The 18,017-nt window shown below is 52.9% G+C and overlaps 5 protein-coding genes across 5 annotated transcripts; 3 read left to right on the forward strand and 2 right to left on the reverse strand.

Moving 5' to 3' along the window:
• The first annotated feature begins 5,982 nt into the window (after nucleotides 1-5,982).
• Nucleotides 5,983-6,473, forward strand: SODALDRAFT_218205 (hypothetical protein). Its single transcript, XM_028607315.1, has one exon. It carries the CDS (start codon nucleotides 6,072-6,074, stop codon nucleotides 6,315-6,317), a length of 246 nt encoding a protein of 81 aa, XP_028464176.1. The 5' UTR covers nucleotides 5,983-6,071; the 3' UTR covers nucleotides 6,318-6,473.
• Nucleotides 6,474-6,900: 427 nt separating this feature from the next.
• SODALDRAFT_341278 (POT family protein) lies at nucleotides 6,901-8,824 on the forward strand (the record flags this gene model as incomplete). Its single annotated transcript, XM_028613029.1, has 2 exons — nucleotides 6,901-7,189; nucleotides 7,275-8,824. 2 exons carry the CDS (start codon nucleotides 6,901-6,903, stop codon nucleotides 8,822-8,824), a joined length of 1,839 nt encoding a protein of 612 aa, XP_028464177.1.
• A 360-nt stretch (nucleotides 8,825-9,184) lies between these two features.
• Nucleotides 9,185-10,891, reverse strand: SODALDRAFT_315199 (TPR domain protein; the record flags this gene model as incomplete). The annotated part of the gene is made up of 1 exon (XM_028609282.1): nucleotides 9,185-10,891. The coding sequence occupies one exon, from the start codon at nucleotides 10,889-10,891 to the stop codon at nucleotides 9,185-9,187; it is 1,707 nt and encodes a 568-aa protein (XP_028464178.1).
• A 2,327-nt stretch (nucleotides 10,892-13,218) lies between these two features.
• On the forward strand, nucleotides 13,219-14,917 carry SODALDRAFT_218251 (WSC-domain-containing protein). The gene is made up of 3 exons (XM_028607316.1): nucleotides 13,219-13,732; nucleotides 13,842-14,067; nucleotides 14,229-14,917. Exons 1-3 carry the CDS (start codon nucleotides 13,451-13,453, stop codon nucleotides 14,762-14,764), a joined length of 1,044 nt encoding a protein of 347 aa, XP_028464179.1. The 5' UTR covers nucleotides 13,219-13,450; the 3' UTR covers nucleotides 14,765-14,917.
• A 555-nt stretch (nucleotides 14,918-15,472) lies between these two features.
• SODALDRAFT_341281 (beta-N-hexosaminidase) lies at nucleotides 15,473-17,777 on the reverse strand (the record flags this gene model as incomplete). Its single annotated transcript, XM_028613030.1, has 2 exons — nucleotides 15,473-15,502; nucleotides 15,645-17,777. 2 exons carry the CDS (start codon nucleotides 17,775-17,777, stop codon nucleotides 15,473-15,475), a joined length of 2,163 nt encoding a protein of 720 aa, XP_028464180.1.
• Nucleotides 17,778-18,017: the final 240 nt, after the last annotated feature.

Below are 18,017 nucleotides of genomic sequence, written 5' to 3' on the forward strand. Positions count from 1 at the left end.
AGGCTAATAGTGGTATAGAAAAGTCGAAAAAGATAAGTGGTTAGTATAAATTAGTTATTATTATATAGTCGTAGTTATTATATAGGGAGCCTCCGCGATATACCTTTTATATCCTCGGCCCTAATTTCGTGGTATCGCCCTTAAGGCTATATAAATTCTCTTCGTTAAGAGCTTTACCTCCTTCGTAAATAGGAAGGCTACTAAAGTAGTAGCGTCCTTATTATCTAAATAAAAGAAAATATCGTCATCGCTCTTCTTTTTCTTCTCCTTCTCCTTCTTCACCTCTTCCTTCTTTCTCGCCCTCTAACCGGGCGAACCGTTAGTCCTATCGTTACTCGATATTAAGGTAGCGGCCCCGGACTAACTATAAAGGACGCTATCCTCCCCCTACTATCCGATACTTAGATTAATTAAATCCTCCTCCTCTCGACGCTTTTCCTCCTCTTTAAACTTAGGCTAGCTTTATCTATAAGGGCGGTCGTTAACCTATTCTCTACTAGCGATAGGGACGATAATACGGGCGTCCTTATAGACGAAGTCTATATCGATCTATCCGTCCCTATAGGTAAAAGAGGCATAACTATTAAGTAAGAACGATACGCTAAGAAGTATCCTAAGCCCTATTCCCTTAATCACGACGAAATAGACCTTTTTATACTAGTCCCCGACCTAGAGGTGCTCTTTTAGATATTCTACGTAGTTTACCCTATCCACGTCGTTAATTCCCTTAATCGCGATATTACTTTTCCCTATACGGCTCCGTAATCCTAGCTTTTCTATAAGATTTAGCCGGATAGTATTAAAGACGGCTCCTATATTAATAACTACGTAAAAACGATTTTCTATAGGGTAAGCCTTAGCTATTCGCTTAGTTAGGCTAACTCGTATCGTTATATACTTAGCGTAAATAGTAGGAGGCTTTAGTTTATTAATTATCTCGGTAGGTGTAATAGATAGGGTATTATTAGGCGTAGGGGTAATAGTCGTGGTATTCGTAAACTATATAGGATATTCGGGTCCTAGGGGTAAGGAGTCCGTGAAAAAGGCCTCTTTAGGGGTTAAGCGGATAACTTTACAAGGCTTTACCTGGCTACCGATTAACCTTAGCGTCTCTTTATAGTCCGCGAGGATAGCTTTATTAGTGGAGAGAAGGTAAACTATAGGAACCTTAACCTCTATCTCTAAAAGGTGCTTTAGGCTCTTTTCTCGGACCTTCTATAGTAGCCTCCTAGTTAAATAAATTAAGGGTATCCTTCTAAGCCGAGGCTCGTAAGATAGGCCGAGTAATAGTTAAGGTAGTAGTGGGTCTAAATATAGGGGTTATCGAATCAGGGGTTAGACCGTCGTCTATATCGGTGTTATTAACTATCTCTATAACCCTTTAGGAGCTGTCTAGAGTTATTAGGGTCTATTAAACGGCCTAATTAAAGAAATCAGCTACTTTTAGCGTGGGTTTACTAATTCTACCGCTCCTAATAGTACGAAAAGGGTCCTAGGGGTCGGTTAAAGTGTGTCGAGATATAGACATAGTATACACTCTAGTAGTAATAAAGTTAATAGATCCCGTGACCTTAGTAACCCTTAAGGCTTAAGCGGCTTAGGTGGTCTGACTACGCTAATCGGTCTACTACTTCTATACCTGCTTAACTGTATACTTAATTATAAGTCTATTAGTTTTATTAGTCTTATAGGGGAGGGTAGCGGGCTAGAAGGTCTTAATATAGAGGTCTACGAGTTCCTTAAATCGGCTATAGAGCTTAGTAGCTAGCTAATACAGTATATGGCGTCGGTGTAGCTAGTACTTATTAACCTATAGCTCGCTCTTTAGGCAGGCTGCCTAGGTACCGGTCTAATCTATAACTAAATACGCGGGGAACTCCTATTTAATTAGATTATAGGCGCTATCGTGGATTAGGATAAGGTAGTTATCTCTCTAATACCCTTTTTAGCCGTAGTAGTAATAGAGAGCTAGTAGGGGCTAGCTATTATTCTAGGCACCTCTCTGCTATCCTAGGCGGTTATCGTGTTATTAGGTCGGGCGGCTATTATTACGCCGGTTATTATATCTAGGGCAGGGTCCTCCGTAATAGATCTCCTCGGTGTATTAGGCGTTATTAGGCTAGGAAACAGCACCGTTAGCCTGATTAGAGGTGGCGAAATACACTAAAGTAGTTATCGTAGGCTAAGGGGCGTGCTTAAGGACGGTATAAAAGGCGTTCTTCAGATTAGACTTCGTGGCGAGGAGGGCTTAGACCTTCTCCGTGCCTATCCTCTTAGATAGGGCGAGCACTTAGGCGGCTATACCCCTAACGCCTTTAGCTCTATTATAGATAAGGGAAATAGCATACTTCTTAAGGATATCGGCGGGCTTATCTATATCCGATTAAGAGGCTATAGACTCCTAGACTATAGTAGGCCGCCTTAAGATCGTGGGCTAGAAAGCGGTACTATTAGGCTAATTAGACTTAGCTATACCTAGCATAGCGTCCCTATCTATAGGCTTACCCTCTACTTCCTAGATATCCGTAGACTACTCGCGTAGCAGGTCTAAAAGTAGCTTATAGCTCTTAACTATCTTTCTTAAGTCAGTGCCTTAAATCTTAAGCTTATTAGCGATAAATATATAGATATCCCTATACAGAATAGTAAGGATAATACCGTAGAGCTTGGAGTCTTCGATAAAAGTGCCTTAAACCCGCTTAGCCTTAGCCTTCTAGATAGTGATTTACTATAGTAAATCCCTAACCTAATAAAGGCTATTAATCTTATACGTCTTATACTTTATCCGAAGCTAATAAACCTCGTAAGAGAAATTAAGTTAGTAGTTAGGATCCAGATAAGAGAACTCTTTAACGAGCTTCTTAACTAGATTAAACTAACCGCCTTTATCAGCTTAAACCTCTCTGACTAGGTATTCGATAGCGGGACGAATAGCCGTATCCGTGTATAGGTTAACGTAGGTGATCTTATCGGCTTTACTAAGGCGGTTAAGCTTAGTATAGTTATTATACTACTAAAGGAATATAAAGAGGGACTTACCACTAAAGCGGGGAGCTCTAGTAGCGAGGGGATTCAGGGGTACTCTTAACGTAGTAGTAGTAGGGGGTAGGGCTTAAACGACCTCGGTAATAGTGCTCTCTCGGTCACGGCTTATCAGGGCTTATAGTAGCTTAATTAGGTCTTTAGCGGTAGTAGGAGAAGCGTTCGAAGCGGGCTAGGCAGGGGTAGTAATAGGGGTAGTATTAGGGGCAGTTATCGAAATAGTAGCCGGAGCCGCGGTAGATATAGTAGTCGGCCCAGAAATGGGCGGAGGTAAGGCTATAGCCCTAATATTATAGTTCCCCTAATTAGGGGTAGTAGAAGTAGTAGGCGTAAGAATAGGGGGAATAGCCGGCGAGGGAGCCTTATCGTCGGAGTCGCTAATAATAATAATAGGGGTAGGCTCCCGATACTAAGTCTAAGTATCTATAATATTTTAGGTGTAAGTGCGAGGGGGTAGGCGAATAATAATAACAGGGTTAGGGCGCTTAGGGTATTTAGGGAAAGGTTCTTCGAATTAATCGTCTAGCGAGAAGAATCTAGAGGTATTCTAGATACTAGCTAGGTTATTATATATATTATCTCGTCTTAATAAGAGTAATAAGGTCTTTAATAAGAGGGCGGTCCTAGGTTTCACTCCTTAATACTTATCTTTGGGGTCTAGCTTTTCTAACTCATCTTAAAGGAAAAGGCCCCCTATAATTAGGAGATTACCTATTAGTAAAAGGACTATACTCACGGATATTAATATTAAAAGCACTACCCGCTAAGTCTTATAAAAAAGTATCACGACTTACTTATAGAGTCTATAAAGGTCCTTACTAGACTATCGGGTCCTCTTATAAGGTATTGTTATTTCGCTTCTACGCTCGGTATTAGCTTTTTATTAGATCTACTAGGGTTAATCTAGGTAAGCTACTCTCGGCGGTCTTATCTTTTCTTCGCCATTATATAAGGGTCTATCTTAGTTAGTAGTAAGGGTTATAAGCCCCCTATCGAGTCTATTCTATATCTGGAATCTAACTCTATCGCGATCTAATCAGTTTCTTCCGTTCCTATAATTACTACCTCCGTGGCGGCGGGTCTTATAATTAAAAGTATTAATAGTTCTTTAACTCTTACCTAAGCAGTTATTTCTTTTCCTGATCTTATTAGGGTAAATCTCCCCTCGGTCTTAAAGCGTTCAATCCTTCCTTAGTCGTGATCTTTATATTCTTTCTAGGGTTATTAACTAATAGTCCGTTTAGGAGGGCCGGAACCTCCCTCGAGCGCCTCTATTACTCTGATTAGAGTTAGAATACTTTAGGGACGCCGAATAAATCCGCCTCCGAGCACTATATTATAACTGGATAAAGACGTAGTAGCACTAGATCGTTAAGACAAAGATTAGATAAAGAGGTTAGTCTAACGAAACCACGATATATAACTAAAAACATAACCAATACCGCTATAACCTTTAGCGAAGAAGTAGATCGGTAGTCACTATTCTAATTAGGGTAACGTAAGTTAAACTAGAAAGATATCTTAAACGTAGAATAAGTAATTATGAAAGAGGATAATGATTATATCTAAATCTCTCGATAGGGATATCCCGAGCCTGTCCTTAATATATATATAGGCAGCGGATCCAGCGGCCTTAAAAGGGGGGTCATATAACCGTCGACCGAACCACTCTAACACTGTATCTGCGCGGTTATAGTATTATAGGCTCCTCGGGGGACTAAGTCGGATCGACTAGGCGGAGAAACCTCTACACATTATTATAGGTAGTAACCGATTCGTATAGACGTCGCTAAAGCTTCTAATCCTTATAGGTTTTATACATAATAGGGCTAAGGTGCGATATCTTAATAGTTATTTATAGATTAACATGCTATATCGGCGTAGCTAGATAGCTTCTTAAATCGGTAATAGTAGTAAAAGGGTAGGTAAACATAGGTATATCTTTACTTAGTAAGTAGAACTCTTAATTATTAAATAAAGCGTAGTTAAAATCGTTATAAAACAGGTCAAAAATTAATTAAGACAATTATATATAATTATAACTGTCTTAGACCGTCAAGGAAACGCTACCGCCGTATTTTATATAGTGCAGATTCTGTAAGCGTCTACCCGGATTATACTCTTAGCAATCCGGCCCATTACGTAACCGAAAAGACTATAGTCTATTCGACAGGGGAAAGTGGAAAGATAGAAAGCTAGGTGGCGGCTACAGTGAAATATGGTAAGGTACAGTACGTCATAAGTGATGGACTGTATTACATAACAAGCCATAAGGCAGGCAGGCGAGAAACAGAAGGCAAGAGGCACCGGGCAATATCTCGGTATAACCCCACTGTGGCTTTACGCTATTCCCTTCTGAGAATGTGGGTACTGTGGAGACACTGTGGCACGGCACAGGGCGGGGCGGCAGTTGGAACGGTTGAACTTTTTAGTGGCTTCAGTGGCGGCGGGAGCCAAGTGACCAAGTGAGCTTGACTTGAACCCCGGTACTTCTTGTTTTCCCCTTGATCCATCTTCCATCCATCCACCACCACACTTGTCCTATCTCCTCCTCCCTCTTCTTCCCTGTTCCCTAAATCACTGGACATCCGGAGATAAGCCACATCAAGGGACATCATCGACAGCCATTATTCAGTTCGTGCAGGCGTCCTCGTGCCCTTTCACAAGGGTAACACCAACACACCAACACACCCTCGACCATCTTCCTCAGCACGGGTCAGATCTTTTTAAACTCCTTCCCTTTTCGGCACTGTTCCGAGCGAACTGCCAAAGAGCCAAGGAGCCAGGCAAAACCAAACCACGGCGCAGTATGCGGGGGGAGGAAAAACAACTGCCGATGTCCAACGACTGAATTCCGAGCCCACCAGTGTGCCACCACCTCCATCCACAGAGACAGACGCATTGTTGCATCTGATCTCGACATCTCTTATCGTATCGTATGGAAACCGCCCGCTGAGCTCTTGGCAAGTGGCCATTTTAACCTCTTTTGGGCCCCATCTGTTCCATCCATCCTGCTTTTGAGCCCTTCCATGCTGGTACGTTGTATATCTCTCTCCCTGGGATCGCCTTTCGCTTCATTCCCTTCCTTCATTGGTCTGCCGCTTCATCTCTATTTCCCCCTCCATCTCCTCTTCTCTGTGCAACTAACGGGCGATCTTATCTTCGAAGAAGAGATGTACAGTATCACTCTGTCTGTCTGTCTCTTCAGCCTTTTCACAGGACTACACCACATACCTAGGCCCCCCTCCCGGTTTCCTTATCAGCTTCTCTTCTAAGATGCCAAGGCTCCTCATGGTTACTCTCGGATGCCCCTCACCGCGATTCGATGCTGGCCGACATGGCTGAAGGCTAGATCACCTGTCTCTCAACACCAACGAGCGGGCCAGCAGCCAGTAGCCGTCGGTACACTCCCCCCTGTCCTCAAGTCAAGGCTCTCGTTCTTTCATCGCCTGCCTAAGCCGAGCTTGGAAGCTACCCCTGTTCCATGTCCTAGGTTGGTTTGTTAGGAAATATGTTACCTTCTAACCTTCTAGCTGGCCTTGGCCCGTCCATTTCTTAGCTCTCCACCCCACCTCGGCCGACGACAGATGCTGGAGTTGCACCGGGGGGACGTAGGGAGCCGGACAGGGAAGATGTCTGCACTGCAGCATCAGATCTCCCATAAAACATACAAGCTTCCACTATCCCTCCCATGCCGCTCGCGTCCTTTTCTTTTCCTCCCTTTTCGTCCTTTGTCTTGGGAGCCTTCCTCCGGGATTCTGCGTCGATCGTGGTGATAGCCAGAACTTTCCCCTGAGCAAGTCAAGTCATCACGATTCACATCCCTCCCTTTCTTGTAATCTCGCAGACGTGCCCATCATGTCCACCGCTGCCAACGTGGACCTCGTCGAGGCCGCTCGTGGCGACGTTCCTGCTATCGAGAAAGGCGTCGGCGTGGCTCCTGAGAAACCCGTCGCTTACAAGGGCGACCTGAGCGAGGCTCGTGCCTCGGCCAACTCCCTCACCGGCCCCAACGGCGAGGAGTATCCTACCGATGAGGAGATTTCCACCCTGCGACGCGTTCACGGGAAGGTCGACTGGCTCATCTATTCCATCGGTATTGTCGAGAGTGTTGAGCGATTTGCCTACTACGGTACCACCGCAGTCTGTACGTTTCAACTTTCTCATCCCGTCTTTTTTTCTCTCCCCTTGAAGTGAAGCTGCTCAAGAACAAAATGTCTGACCTACCCTAGTCGTCAACTACCTCTCCTACCCTCTGCCACCCGGTTCAACCACCGGCGCCAGCGGCACCCATGGCCAGGCTGGCGCCCTGGGCCTCGGCCAACAGACGTCGACCGGCCTCACTCTCTTCAACAGCTTCTGGTCCTACCTGATGCCCTTGCTCGGTGGCTACTTGGCCGACACCTACTGGGGCCGATTCCTGACCATTCAGTACGCCATCTGGATTGCCACCCTCGGCCACGTCCTCCTCATCGTGGCCGCCATCCCCAGCGTCATCTCCAACACCTCGGGCGCCCTGGCCTCCTTCATCATCGGCCTCATCTTCTTCGGCACCGGTGTCGGCTGGTTCAAGGCCAACATCGCGCCCCTCATCGCCGAGCAGTACGAGATGGTCCACCCCCGCATGACCGTCAAGACCCTCCCCACCGGCGAGCGCGTCATCGTGGACCCCATCCTGACCATCTCCCGCGTCTACATGCGCTACTACTTCCTCATCAACGTCGGCGCCCTCGTCGGCCAGGTCTCCATGGTCTACGCCGAGAAGTACGTCGGCTTCTGGCTGAGCTACCTCATCCCCACCCTCCTCTTCCTCCTCTGCCCGGCCATCATGCTGGCCCTGCGCAGCCGCTACGCCAAGCGGGCCCCGACCGGATCCGTCCTCGGCAAGTCTTTTGCCCTCATCGGCTACGGCATCCGGCTCAACGGCCTCGGCAACATCAAGAAGGACAGCTTCTGGCAGAGCATCCGCCCCAGCGAGGTCACGGCGTCGGGCGAGCAGAAGCCCGCCTGGATGACCTTCGACGATGCCTGGGTCGACGAGGTGCGCCGCGGCCTCATGGCCTGCACCGTCTTCTTCTGGTTCCCCATCTTCTGGCTCGCCTACGGCCAGATGACCAACAACCTCATCAACCAGGCCGCCGCCATGCGCCTCGACGGCGTGCCCAACGACATCATCACCAACCTCAACCCCTTCGCTCTCCTCATCTTCATCCCCATCTGCGACAAGTTCCTCTACCCGGCCGTCGCCCGCACCGGCTTCCGCCTCACCCCGATCAAGAAGATCACCATCGGTTTCGCCTGCGCCACCCTCTCCATGGTCGTCGCCGCCGTCATCCAGCACTTCATCTACCAGCGCTCTCCCTGCGGCTACAACGCCAGCGACATTGAGTGCATTCGCGAGAACGGGCCCCCGCAGATGTCCGTCTGGATCCAGACGCCCTGTTACGTCCTCATCGCGCTGTCGGAGATTTTCGCCTCCATCACCGGTCTCGAGTACGCTTTCACCAAGGCGCCCAAGAACATGCGCGGCCTCGTCACCGGTGTCTACTACTTCGTTCTCGCCTTCTCGAGCGCCCTCGCCAACGCTTTTGTCGGCCTGGCTCGTGATCCTTTGCTCATCTGGCTGTACACGTGCGTCGCTTGCATCAGTGGCGTTGCTGGCGTCACTTTTTGGTTCTGCTTCCGCGGCGTCGATAAGCAGGAGGACGAGCTGAATCTGCTTCCTGAGAGTACCTACCAGGGCCGTGGGGAGAATGAGTTTGAGGAAAAGACGGTGGTCTGAGGGGGGACCAAAGGACGGGATGGACCGAGTTTGGGAGAGGGGGGAAGGGGGTTGCGATTTCGGTTTGCAGAAGGGGATTTTGTGCACGAAACAGACGTAGATGAACGAGATGATACCATGAGTCGGTGAGGTGGGATGAGCAGGATACCACTGTTTTTCAGATTCCTAGCGTACCCCAGCATTCGATGCTATTATGAAGATGATGTTGTAAAGAAAAGAAGAAAAGAAAAGAAAAAAAGAACTCCAACGCTCGACTCCCATGTCCGATTTTCCTTCCCCCTGAAACGTAGCTTAAGGTATACCTTCCCGTAATGTTCGCCTTGTGCTCAACAGCACACCACACTGCAAAGCTCCTCGTGCTCACTGCACCGACAACCGACAGTAACACGACGCCTTGATCGGCACATCAGCAACAGCCAACGCAACAGTCAGCTGCGGCTCCAGCAATCTCGCCTCCCGCACCCGCCCAAGCCGCACCAAACACTCATGGTACCCATGCAGCGCCCACACATTATTCGGATGTCGAAGCTGCCGCGGCAAGGTCGCATCCAGGCCCAAGTCCGCGCTGTACACAGCCGCCGCCTCCTCCACCCGGTCCCGCTCCAAGAGGAGGGCCCCCAGGGCGTGGCGCGCGGGCTGCATCCACCCCCACGGCTCATCATACGGGAGCGCGTCGTCCCGTGCCACCGCGGCGCGGAGGTGGTCGAACGCGACGTCGTAGTTCCCGCGGCGGTATTCCAGCTCCCCGTCGAGCATGGCGTCCGCGATGGCCAGGATGTGCAGCGCGGAGTTGTTGAATAACGTGCGCGACTGGGGGACCAGCTGGACGGCGGACCGGAACAGCGCGCGCTCCCGGTCGGCGTCGTCGGGTTTCCCCGTCGAGGCGAGGGCGAGGGCTTTCGCGTAGTGGGTCATGGCGGTGGTGACGCAGTAGAGGCGCTGGTCGTGCGGGAGCGGCAGGGCGAGGATGGCGGGCCAGCGGCCGAAGCGGACCAGGGCGTGCACGCGCATGGCGAGGAAGCACTCGAGGTAGTCGGCCATCGGGGGGGACTCGATGCGGAGCAGGGCCTCCGGGGTGGTGGCCTCGAGGCGGGATACGGTGTCGAGGGCCACGGCGGACAGGCCGGCCAGCATGGCGGCGTAGAGGCGGAAGTGGTAGTCGTGGGCGCGGTAGAGGGTGTAGAAGTTGAGGCCGCCCCGGCGGGCGAGGTAGCGCTCGTCGGCGCGGATGGCGTCCGAGTTGGAGGCTACGGCGCGGCGGTAGTCGCCGCAGAGGATGTCGATGTGGGTCGGCATGTGGTGCAGGTGGCCGGCGTCCGGGACGAGCCCGCGCAGGTGGTCGGCGGTGGTGAGGGCGGCTTCGGGGGTGGGGGACATTTCCATGAGGTGGATGTACAGGTGGAGGACACCCGGGTGTTGACGGCCACCTTCTTGGGCGAGGGCGCGGTCGAGTACGCGCTGAACCTCGGCGGTGCGGGCTTTGTCGGCTATTTTGCCCGTGCGGATGTCCCAGAGTTTCCAGGGGGTCAGGTTCATCATGGAGTCGGCGTAGAGCGTGGCCACGTCAGGGTCGTCCGGGTGCTTCTCGTAAACGGTGGCCATGGCGTCGGCGTAGGTCCGGTTCCAGACTTTGAAGTTGGGATCAGGGCGGTGTTGGGGATAACGGCGGGAAAGCGCCTCGATGAGGTCCCTCTCGGCAGCGGTGGCCCGGTCGGCTAATCGTTTCGCATCGGCGGCGGCGCGATGAGTACGCTCGACGGAATCCTGGAGCTCTCGGTCCTCGAAGCTGCTCCACGGCTTGTTGTAGTTGGGCCCTAATGCGTAGGCAATGCCCCAGTAAGCCATGGCACAGTCAGGGTCGTGTAATGCGGCCTGCTGAAAGCAGAACAGGGCTTCTTCGTGGTTGAAGCCGTAGCACCACATGAGACCACGGTCAAACCATCTTTGCGCATGGGCACTGCGGGTCGTTACCAGGAACGTATGGGAGCCAAGATCGAAGTAGTCGTGGTCGGCCGGGGTTGCAGGGATGCTCAGGGAGCCTGGCTGCTGAACCACAGCTGATGCCATCGTGTTAGACCTTGGTCGCTTCACTCAACGTCGTCTTGGACTCTTGGCCGAGGGGTCTCAGATTCGAAGAGGCCGAGGCGCAAGTTGCAACGGCTGGTGTCAATACATCATTGATCGATGCAGACTACAGCCGACTGTAGAAGGAAAGAGCCAGAATGAAGGCAATAAAAAAGCTTTAAAAGCTTCAACTTTCGACTCTGGGATGATGTAGCAGCGGGCGAATGGTGTTCGGGTTCCAAGTGGTCCAGGTTTAACGTTGGAAGGTTGAAGTTGAAGGGGGCGTCCACGGACCAACGACCCTTGGGTGCGACGTCCGAGTCTTATTAGTCATATTATGCTTCTATGCGGAAGACATATAATGAAGTATTGTGGAGCGGGGCAATGATTTATCGAGGATCAATTCACACACGTGATCTAGTGGCTATATCCTCAGCCACTGTGTGGCTAGTGCTCCACCAAAATTTACATGTAGCAACCAACCACCACATAATTACTTTGTACTTTGGTCGTTACAACTTACATCGCCAGCAGTTCATCAAGACGAGCAGCTGCCAGGCCCTCATCCCATTCGAAAACCCTCCTGTTCGAACGCTCCTCTGCCTTGGCCAAGTGGCGACGTCGACCAGGCCTGTTGGGAGAATCGAGAGCTTCCATTGTGGCCTGAAAATTGTGCTCCGGATGCAAGAGCAGACAGACTATCAGGGAGTAGGGAAGAGCCAGACGAAATCACACGTCGAGGACGACGGGCTCAGGTCGCCTACTTCGGTTACGGACTACCTCGTGGGAAGAGAAGGAAGCATCAAGGTGTCACTTTGATAACAAACATACCGTGGAAGACAGACTGACAGTTAGAACTTAGGCATGCAGCCCCCAAAGCGCCCAGCCTCCAATTCAACTCCCCATGCATGCCGTTTTCAGGTGGATGACTTGACTAAGCGCCAATGTTATGCTTCCTTTTCCCAAGTTCAGATTCCAAATACAAATCGTTGAGGGGTATACCAGAGGCAGAGACGAGGGAGCAGAGCACCATGCCCGCAGCCCTATGGGTCATTCGTTGATTGGGAGCGGATGAACCCTGACTGGCGGGGTGGCGGCTGATGAACATCAAGAGGACTGAGGGCGAGTTTATGAATGGGCCAATCTCATTCTCTTTGCCTCTGGAAAGGGAAACATTCAGCGAGGTCAGGGCTCACCGACTCGTCAACAGACGGGATAGACGCGCTAGAGTCCAAAATGCGCCAGTGTCCAGATGACATACAGGCAGCTAGCACGGATACCCCTGGGTGATCGTGGCGCAGTCCCTACCTATATGACTATGTCCTACAGCGAGTCAGCGACGTTGCAGCGGCGCCAGGCCGTAATTAGACCATCTCAAGTCGCTAACCCGCACAACTGGAGACTTGCAGAGAAGTATGCAGTAATACAACCCTATTTGGGACTTCATCCGCAGATACTCTGCAGTGGTTAGCTATGTAAAATAAAGACTTGGGAGGGTGGTAGTGTATGGTGGTATTTCCCCTCGCCAAGACCAGCCCTTCGGTTGAATACGAGGTTATGGGAGTCTGGGACAGGGATATACGTTGTAGGTGCTGCAGCGTACCATGAACGACGTGGACTTTCCTTTTCAACGGTCTTCTCACGGCAACGCCTGGGAGAGAGAAAACAGCTCAAAAAGAAAGATAAAAATACTCCCCTAGTGCTTCTGCATCCATCGCTGGACCGACCCCGGGACCTTGCACATCAGGTCGTGCACCCAGAGTGAAGTACGAAGTAAACGCCAAAGCTGCCAGACCCCTGAAGCTGAATCAGCCCGTTCTTCGTTTTTGGTTCCTGAGGACCCTGAACCCTGACAGTTGACCTGGATCGACGGGCGAGCGTCGGTCCAATGATCGACTTGGGAAAACCTCCGTCCCAAGCGGTGTCAGTCAAGGCTTAGGGCCACGGGACGGGGTTGTCCTGGGCCCTGGCTTTTGTTGTCTTCTGTAGATAGGGGTTCGCGGCCTGATGGTTCGAGCGAATTGAGTCTCCTGCACAGCCTGAGCCCTGCACCCCTTCTCCTGGTGCTACCTGCGAACGGAACGTGAAGATTGAACATCTCGGCGCTTCACTGCCTAGGGCCTAGGCAGCGCAGCCCAGCCCAGCATGCTGTGTCACCGAGTCTTTTATGCACAGACTCACAGAGGGTTGCAGCGCTGAAGAAGAAGCCCCCAACTATTGTTTTCATAGATTAATTCATTATTGTGCTGCAGATGGACCCTGACCTAGACCCGAGCCACTAGTCAAAGGCTCAAAGCCCCAGGTTTGAAGAAGCCTCTCGGTCTCTTCTTCTGGTCCGGGGTGCAGTGGCGCATACGAACATCGCCCGAGCTGGGGGTCCCTGAAAGAGGGGCCCAGGGTCCTTCGCCGAGGGTCGAAACTACATAAGAGTCCTTCGTCGTCGATATTGACGACTCAGGTCATCTTGATGGATTGATTCGCAACCCCATCGATCCCGTTCTGACCACACTATTAGACCCCCTCTTTATTTTGGTCTTTGGCTTGGTCTGAACGGCTTTGACAATGCAGCGCCCTTTCCTCTCAGCCCTCATGGCTGCCGTCGCCGTGTCGGCGTGCGAAATCCCCGATGAGCCCCCCCTTTCCGACACCATCACCGAGGGCTTCGGCATCGTGGTGCAGAACCCCGAGTGGCCCATTGTCCACAACCGCTACATGAATCTGTACGAGTCGGGTGGAGGTGATCAGCATCTCTATCTCAGCCCGGCGGGCGCCTACGCCTTTGATCTGGTTCTCACCGGGGGCATCATTGAGCAGGATGGTCTTTTTGCCGTCATCAACGGCGAGGTACGTTTGATACTTGGACATCTTGACGAATTGAGAGGAATTGATATCTTTCTTGCTTTGATTCTCATATGCAACTTCTTTCGGTCGACTGACGTAAAGTCTTCTACAGTACCTCATCACCGATAATACCACCAAGCTCTTCATGACGGAGCGCGCGGACCCAATGGCCATCTTCCAGCCCGTCTACGGCTGCAACCCCGACACGGACGAGTTGCAGGTTGAGCTTGAGTTTGTCGAGCGCCGTGGTGACGGTGATCTTCCTGGCGGTCACATCTGCGTCCGCTCCGCCGCGGGTGAGAGACACGAGTTCCGCTGGTCTCCCCCTGAGAATCCCGGTATGTTATCGTCAACAACCCCCCAACCCCCCCACCCCCCCCCCCTTTTTTTTTTTTGCCATCTCTTCCCATCTCTTCCTTCCCTCCATGTTTCAACCACTTCTCCAACCAAACAGCAAAAATCTCTTCTCGCTAACTCAACCCCTTCCGCCGACCAACAGCCTGGGACGACGAGAGGCCCTGCATCCCCGTGTCCCTCGTGATCGACCGCTCCGAACCCCCTCCCATCCCGACCCCCAGCGGCAGCAGCTCCATCATCATCCCCACCCCCACCGGCCCGTCCGGCCCCACGGCCACCCCAGACATCTTCGCCGACGTCACCTCCGAAGGGTTCGCCTTCGTGGGCTGCGCGCCCGAGGAAGGCCCCGCCGGCGACGGCATCCCCACCCGCACCCTCAACGGCGAGCTCTACGCCGACGACGAGCTGACCAACGAGCTCTGCGTGCAGTACTGCGGCAGCCGGGGCTATGCCTACGCTGGGTCCGAGTATGGCCGGGAGTGCTGGTGCGGGAACTCGTACCCGCCTACGCGCCAGCCCGGGAACACCCTCGCCGATCTTGCCGGGTGCAACATGCGCTGCGGCGGCGATGACGGGCAGTGGTGTGGTGGTGGTGGGTGGATGAACTTGTATGAGGCTTGTGGGGAGAACGAGCCTTGTGTGAATGCTGAGTTTCTCCCGGCTGCGAAGAGACATTAAGGGGTACCGCAGGTGTATAGATGGGTGTAGTGGAGGAGAAGAAAAGTAGGATGGCAAGCGCAGGGCTCAACTAATGCCTTTGGTTTATATAAGTCTAGAGAACATAGACCTGACGGAAGAAAATGGGGTTGAAATTAGGGAAACAGTTCTCCCCAATGTCTATGTTCTCAGGACATGGGTCAAATTCGTGCGTGATAACATCCACATCACCCAACCCTCAGAACAACCTTCCCCCTTAACGTCGACCTGTTCCTGGCCCGGGCTGCATTCACATCCCCCCTGACATCGGGGGCGGCAAGACCTCCATGGACGAAGAGGGCCTGCCAGGCCATAAGAGCCGAGAGGGGAGCGGTGGCGGCTTCTTCCCAAGACAGGTTTGCCGGTTTGCGACTGAGCTCGGGGGTCGTGGCGATGGCAAGGGGCTGGGGCGAGCTGAGCCGTGTCGGTGGAAGTCTGTGCGGGCGGTTATGTCTGTCGAATCCATACCAGCGGGCAGGTCGATTGTGTCATGGAGAATTGCAGCTGAATCTAATACAGGTATCTAATTATCTTCTATCAATCTTTATTAGTTGAGGTCTCAGTAGCTGCCCTGGTGTCCCATAGATGTATGACTTCTGGGGGCTGCGTCACACATCGGCCCAAGTTCTCTCGTTCCCCATGGAAGTTATGGTGTCATCCCAACACTTGGCCGGCATAGGTATCAGACAATTACACTGTCTGCGAGTTACCAGGCCACAGCTGTTGTGAACAGCACGGCAACAAACATCGCTACCCCTGAAATCTGTAGCGCCGCTCCGACATTCCCCGGATTCGTCGTCTCAGGGGGTCCTTCGTCCTCCTCCGTTCCCTCAGGGGGGGCTATTCTCGCCACATCCCCAACTCTCAACCTTTCAAGCCCAGACCCGGTAATATCCTCAAGAGGCGCTACGAAGGCCATCTGGCTCCAGCTAAACTGGGTATTGCGACCACCGTACACGAACACCTCAAACCGCCCCACGAATTCCCCGTCCACCCAGACCACACTACCGTGCTCAACGTCCGTCGCAATGGTAATCGTCGCCGGCAGGTCATCCGACAAACGGACTTCCTCGTGCGTAGAAGATGATGCGTTGACCCAGATCCGCCCCGGATGGCCCGGGTCGAGCTCCAGGCCGTCTTCCTCACTGACGTGTCGAAGCGGGTAAACCCACCCATCGGCTTCGAAAACCAAGTGCCCCTCTTCATCCAGAGACAACGTGTTGTCTGGTCCCGACAGCGTGAAAGGTCCAGTGACGGACAGAGTCAGGGTGTAATTCATGCCTTTGCTTCCACGTCCGAGATGAAAAGTCCCGCCGTCGGTGTCCTCATCGGTGCGCGTCCAAGTCACTTCAGGGGAAGGCAGCAGCACGCGATCCAAGTTCTGTCCCGGCGCACGAGGAGAAAAGAAATCAACACTAGCAGAAACGGAACCAGCATCCAGTTCGGGTCCTCTCGCGCCGCCCCACGCCCGGGCGCCGGTCAAGGCAATCCCGCGCCGCATGGAGTAATACGCCTCCAGCTGCGTCGACGCATCAGGCCCGTTATCGTTCCACGCCGCCAATATCGCGCCCTTGTTCCTCGGCTCGCCGTCGTCCAGCTGCATGCTGACGTTAAACGGGTTGAAGTCCGCCGGCTGCCACTGCCACCCGGGCCGGTCGGCAAAGGCGAGCACGCGGCTCTCGTTGAAGAACTGCGGGTACCGCGCCGGCAGGATGGGCGTGTGGTCGTTCTTGATTGAGGTGTACGCCCACCAGTCCTGCGAGTTGATGACGTCGTAGCCCTCGGCGACGAGCCGGACGGGATCCGACTGGCCGTACTGCCAGTGCTGCACCACAATGTCGGTCGACACGGTCAGGGTCTCGGACGGTTCGTGGGTGCCCCAGATGCGCACGCGCTTGCCGGCAGTCGAGTTGACAAAGTCGGACATCTCGTTGACGAAGGCGATGTAGTCGTCTGCCAACGCGGGATCGTACTCGTCGGCGCCGATGTGCACCTCCTTGGCCTCGAACCAGGGGAGGAACGCGGACCAGATGCGCTTCACCGTGGGGACGGCATCCGGGTGCGTCAGGTTGAGGAGGTCGCGCTTCGGCAGCGCCAGCTCGGGCTTCCACTTCGTGAGGTAGAGGCAGTGGCCCGGGGCCTCGATCTCCGGGACGACGGTCACGCCGCGGGCGGCGCAGTGGCGTTGCAGCTCGGCAAACTCTGCGCGCGAGAGCGTCTCGTTCTCGCGGCCGTGCAGGATGCCCCGGAGGGACTCGTCCTCGGGGAGTAGCGAAAAGTGCGAGTAGACGTCCTGCCAGGTGTCGTTCGCCCCGCGGTTGAGCGGGTAGTTGTCGCTGAGGTGGTAGTGGAACTCGCTCATCTTGAAGAAGGACGCGTAGCTGCACAGCTCTTTCAGGAAGCCGGGGCTGTACCACTTGCGGCCGGCGTCGAGCATGAAGCCCCGCGTGGCGTAGGCCGGGGCGTCGACGGATCGACCTACGGGGACGGTTCCGTTCTGGCGGAGGAGGAGGTGCTGTAGAAAGGTGCGCGTCCCCCACCACATACCACGAGCGCCGGTGCCGCCGATGAAGACGCTGGTAGATGTGACGACGAGCTCGTATCCCTCGGATGTCGGAACGCCGTTCTCGTAGGTGATGGAGGATGTATCGCCCGTGAACTCTGCGAGCAGAATGCTATTGCTGCTCACATTGGCCTGGTTGGGAAGTTGTTCAACGCGCAGCAACGTCCAGTTAGAGTCGGTTAGCTGGCTAAGATCTTCCCGAAAGACATCAGCAAAGCCGAATCCGCTGGGAGGGATGAGGGTTAGACCGTCATCGTCGGTCTTGGACGCGAGTTTCTCCTCTACATAGATGACTTTGGGGACTGGCCCAACCTCCCATACAGCACCGGTAGACGGTGAATCGGAAGCATTTTGTGTGGGAGGAAGAAGTTGCAGCGCCCAACTCAGTCCAGGTAGGGAGGCTAGAGCCCCAAGAAGAAGTCGTGATACCATGATGGATGTGGTTGTAAGTTGTGCTCACCGACTCACCGAGACGACGATGTTAGTCCAGAATTCAGATGATGCGAGTTCCAAGTCATTCCCTCAAAGCCTACCTGCCCATGAGCTTCATGTTATTATAAGTAAGGTCTTTTTTCCCTGTTCAGGTCATGTCCTTCCCTGCGTCCCCCGCATTAAGCAACTGCCAACTGTCGCTCTGTCGATCTGTCCCCTCCCCTCAACGACACCTAACCA

The sequence above is a fragment of the Sodiomyces alkalinus genome (genome assembly GCF_003711515.1).
Source record: "Sodiomyces alkalinus F11 unplaced genomic scaffold SODALscaffold_9, whole genome shotgun sequence".
NCBI classification, from domain to species: domain Eukaryota; kingdom Fungi; phylum Ascomycota; class Sordariomycetes; order Glomerellales; family Plectosphaerellaceae; genus Sodiomyces; species Sodiomyces alkalinus.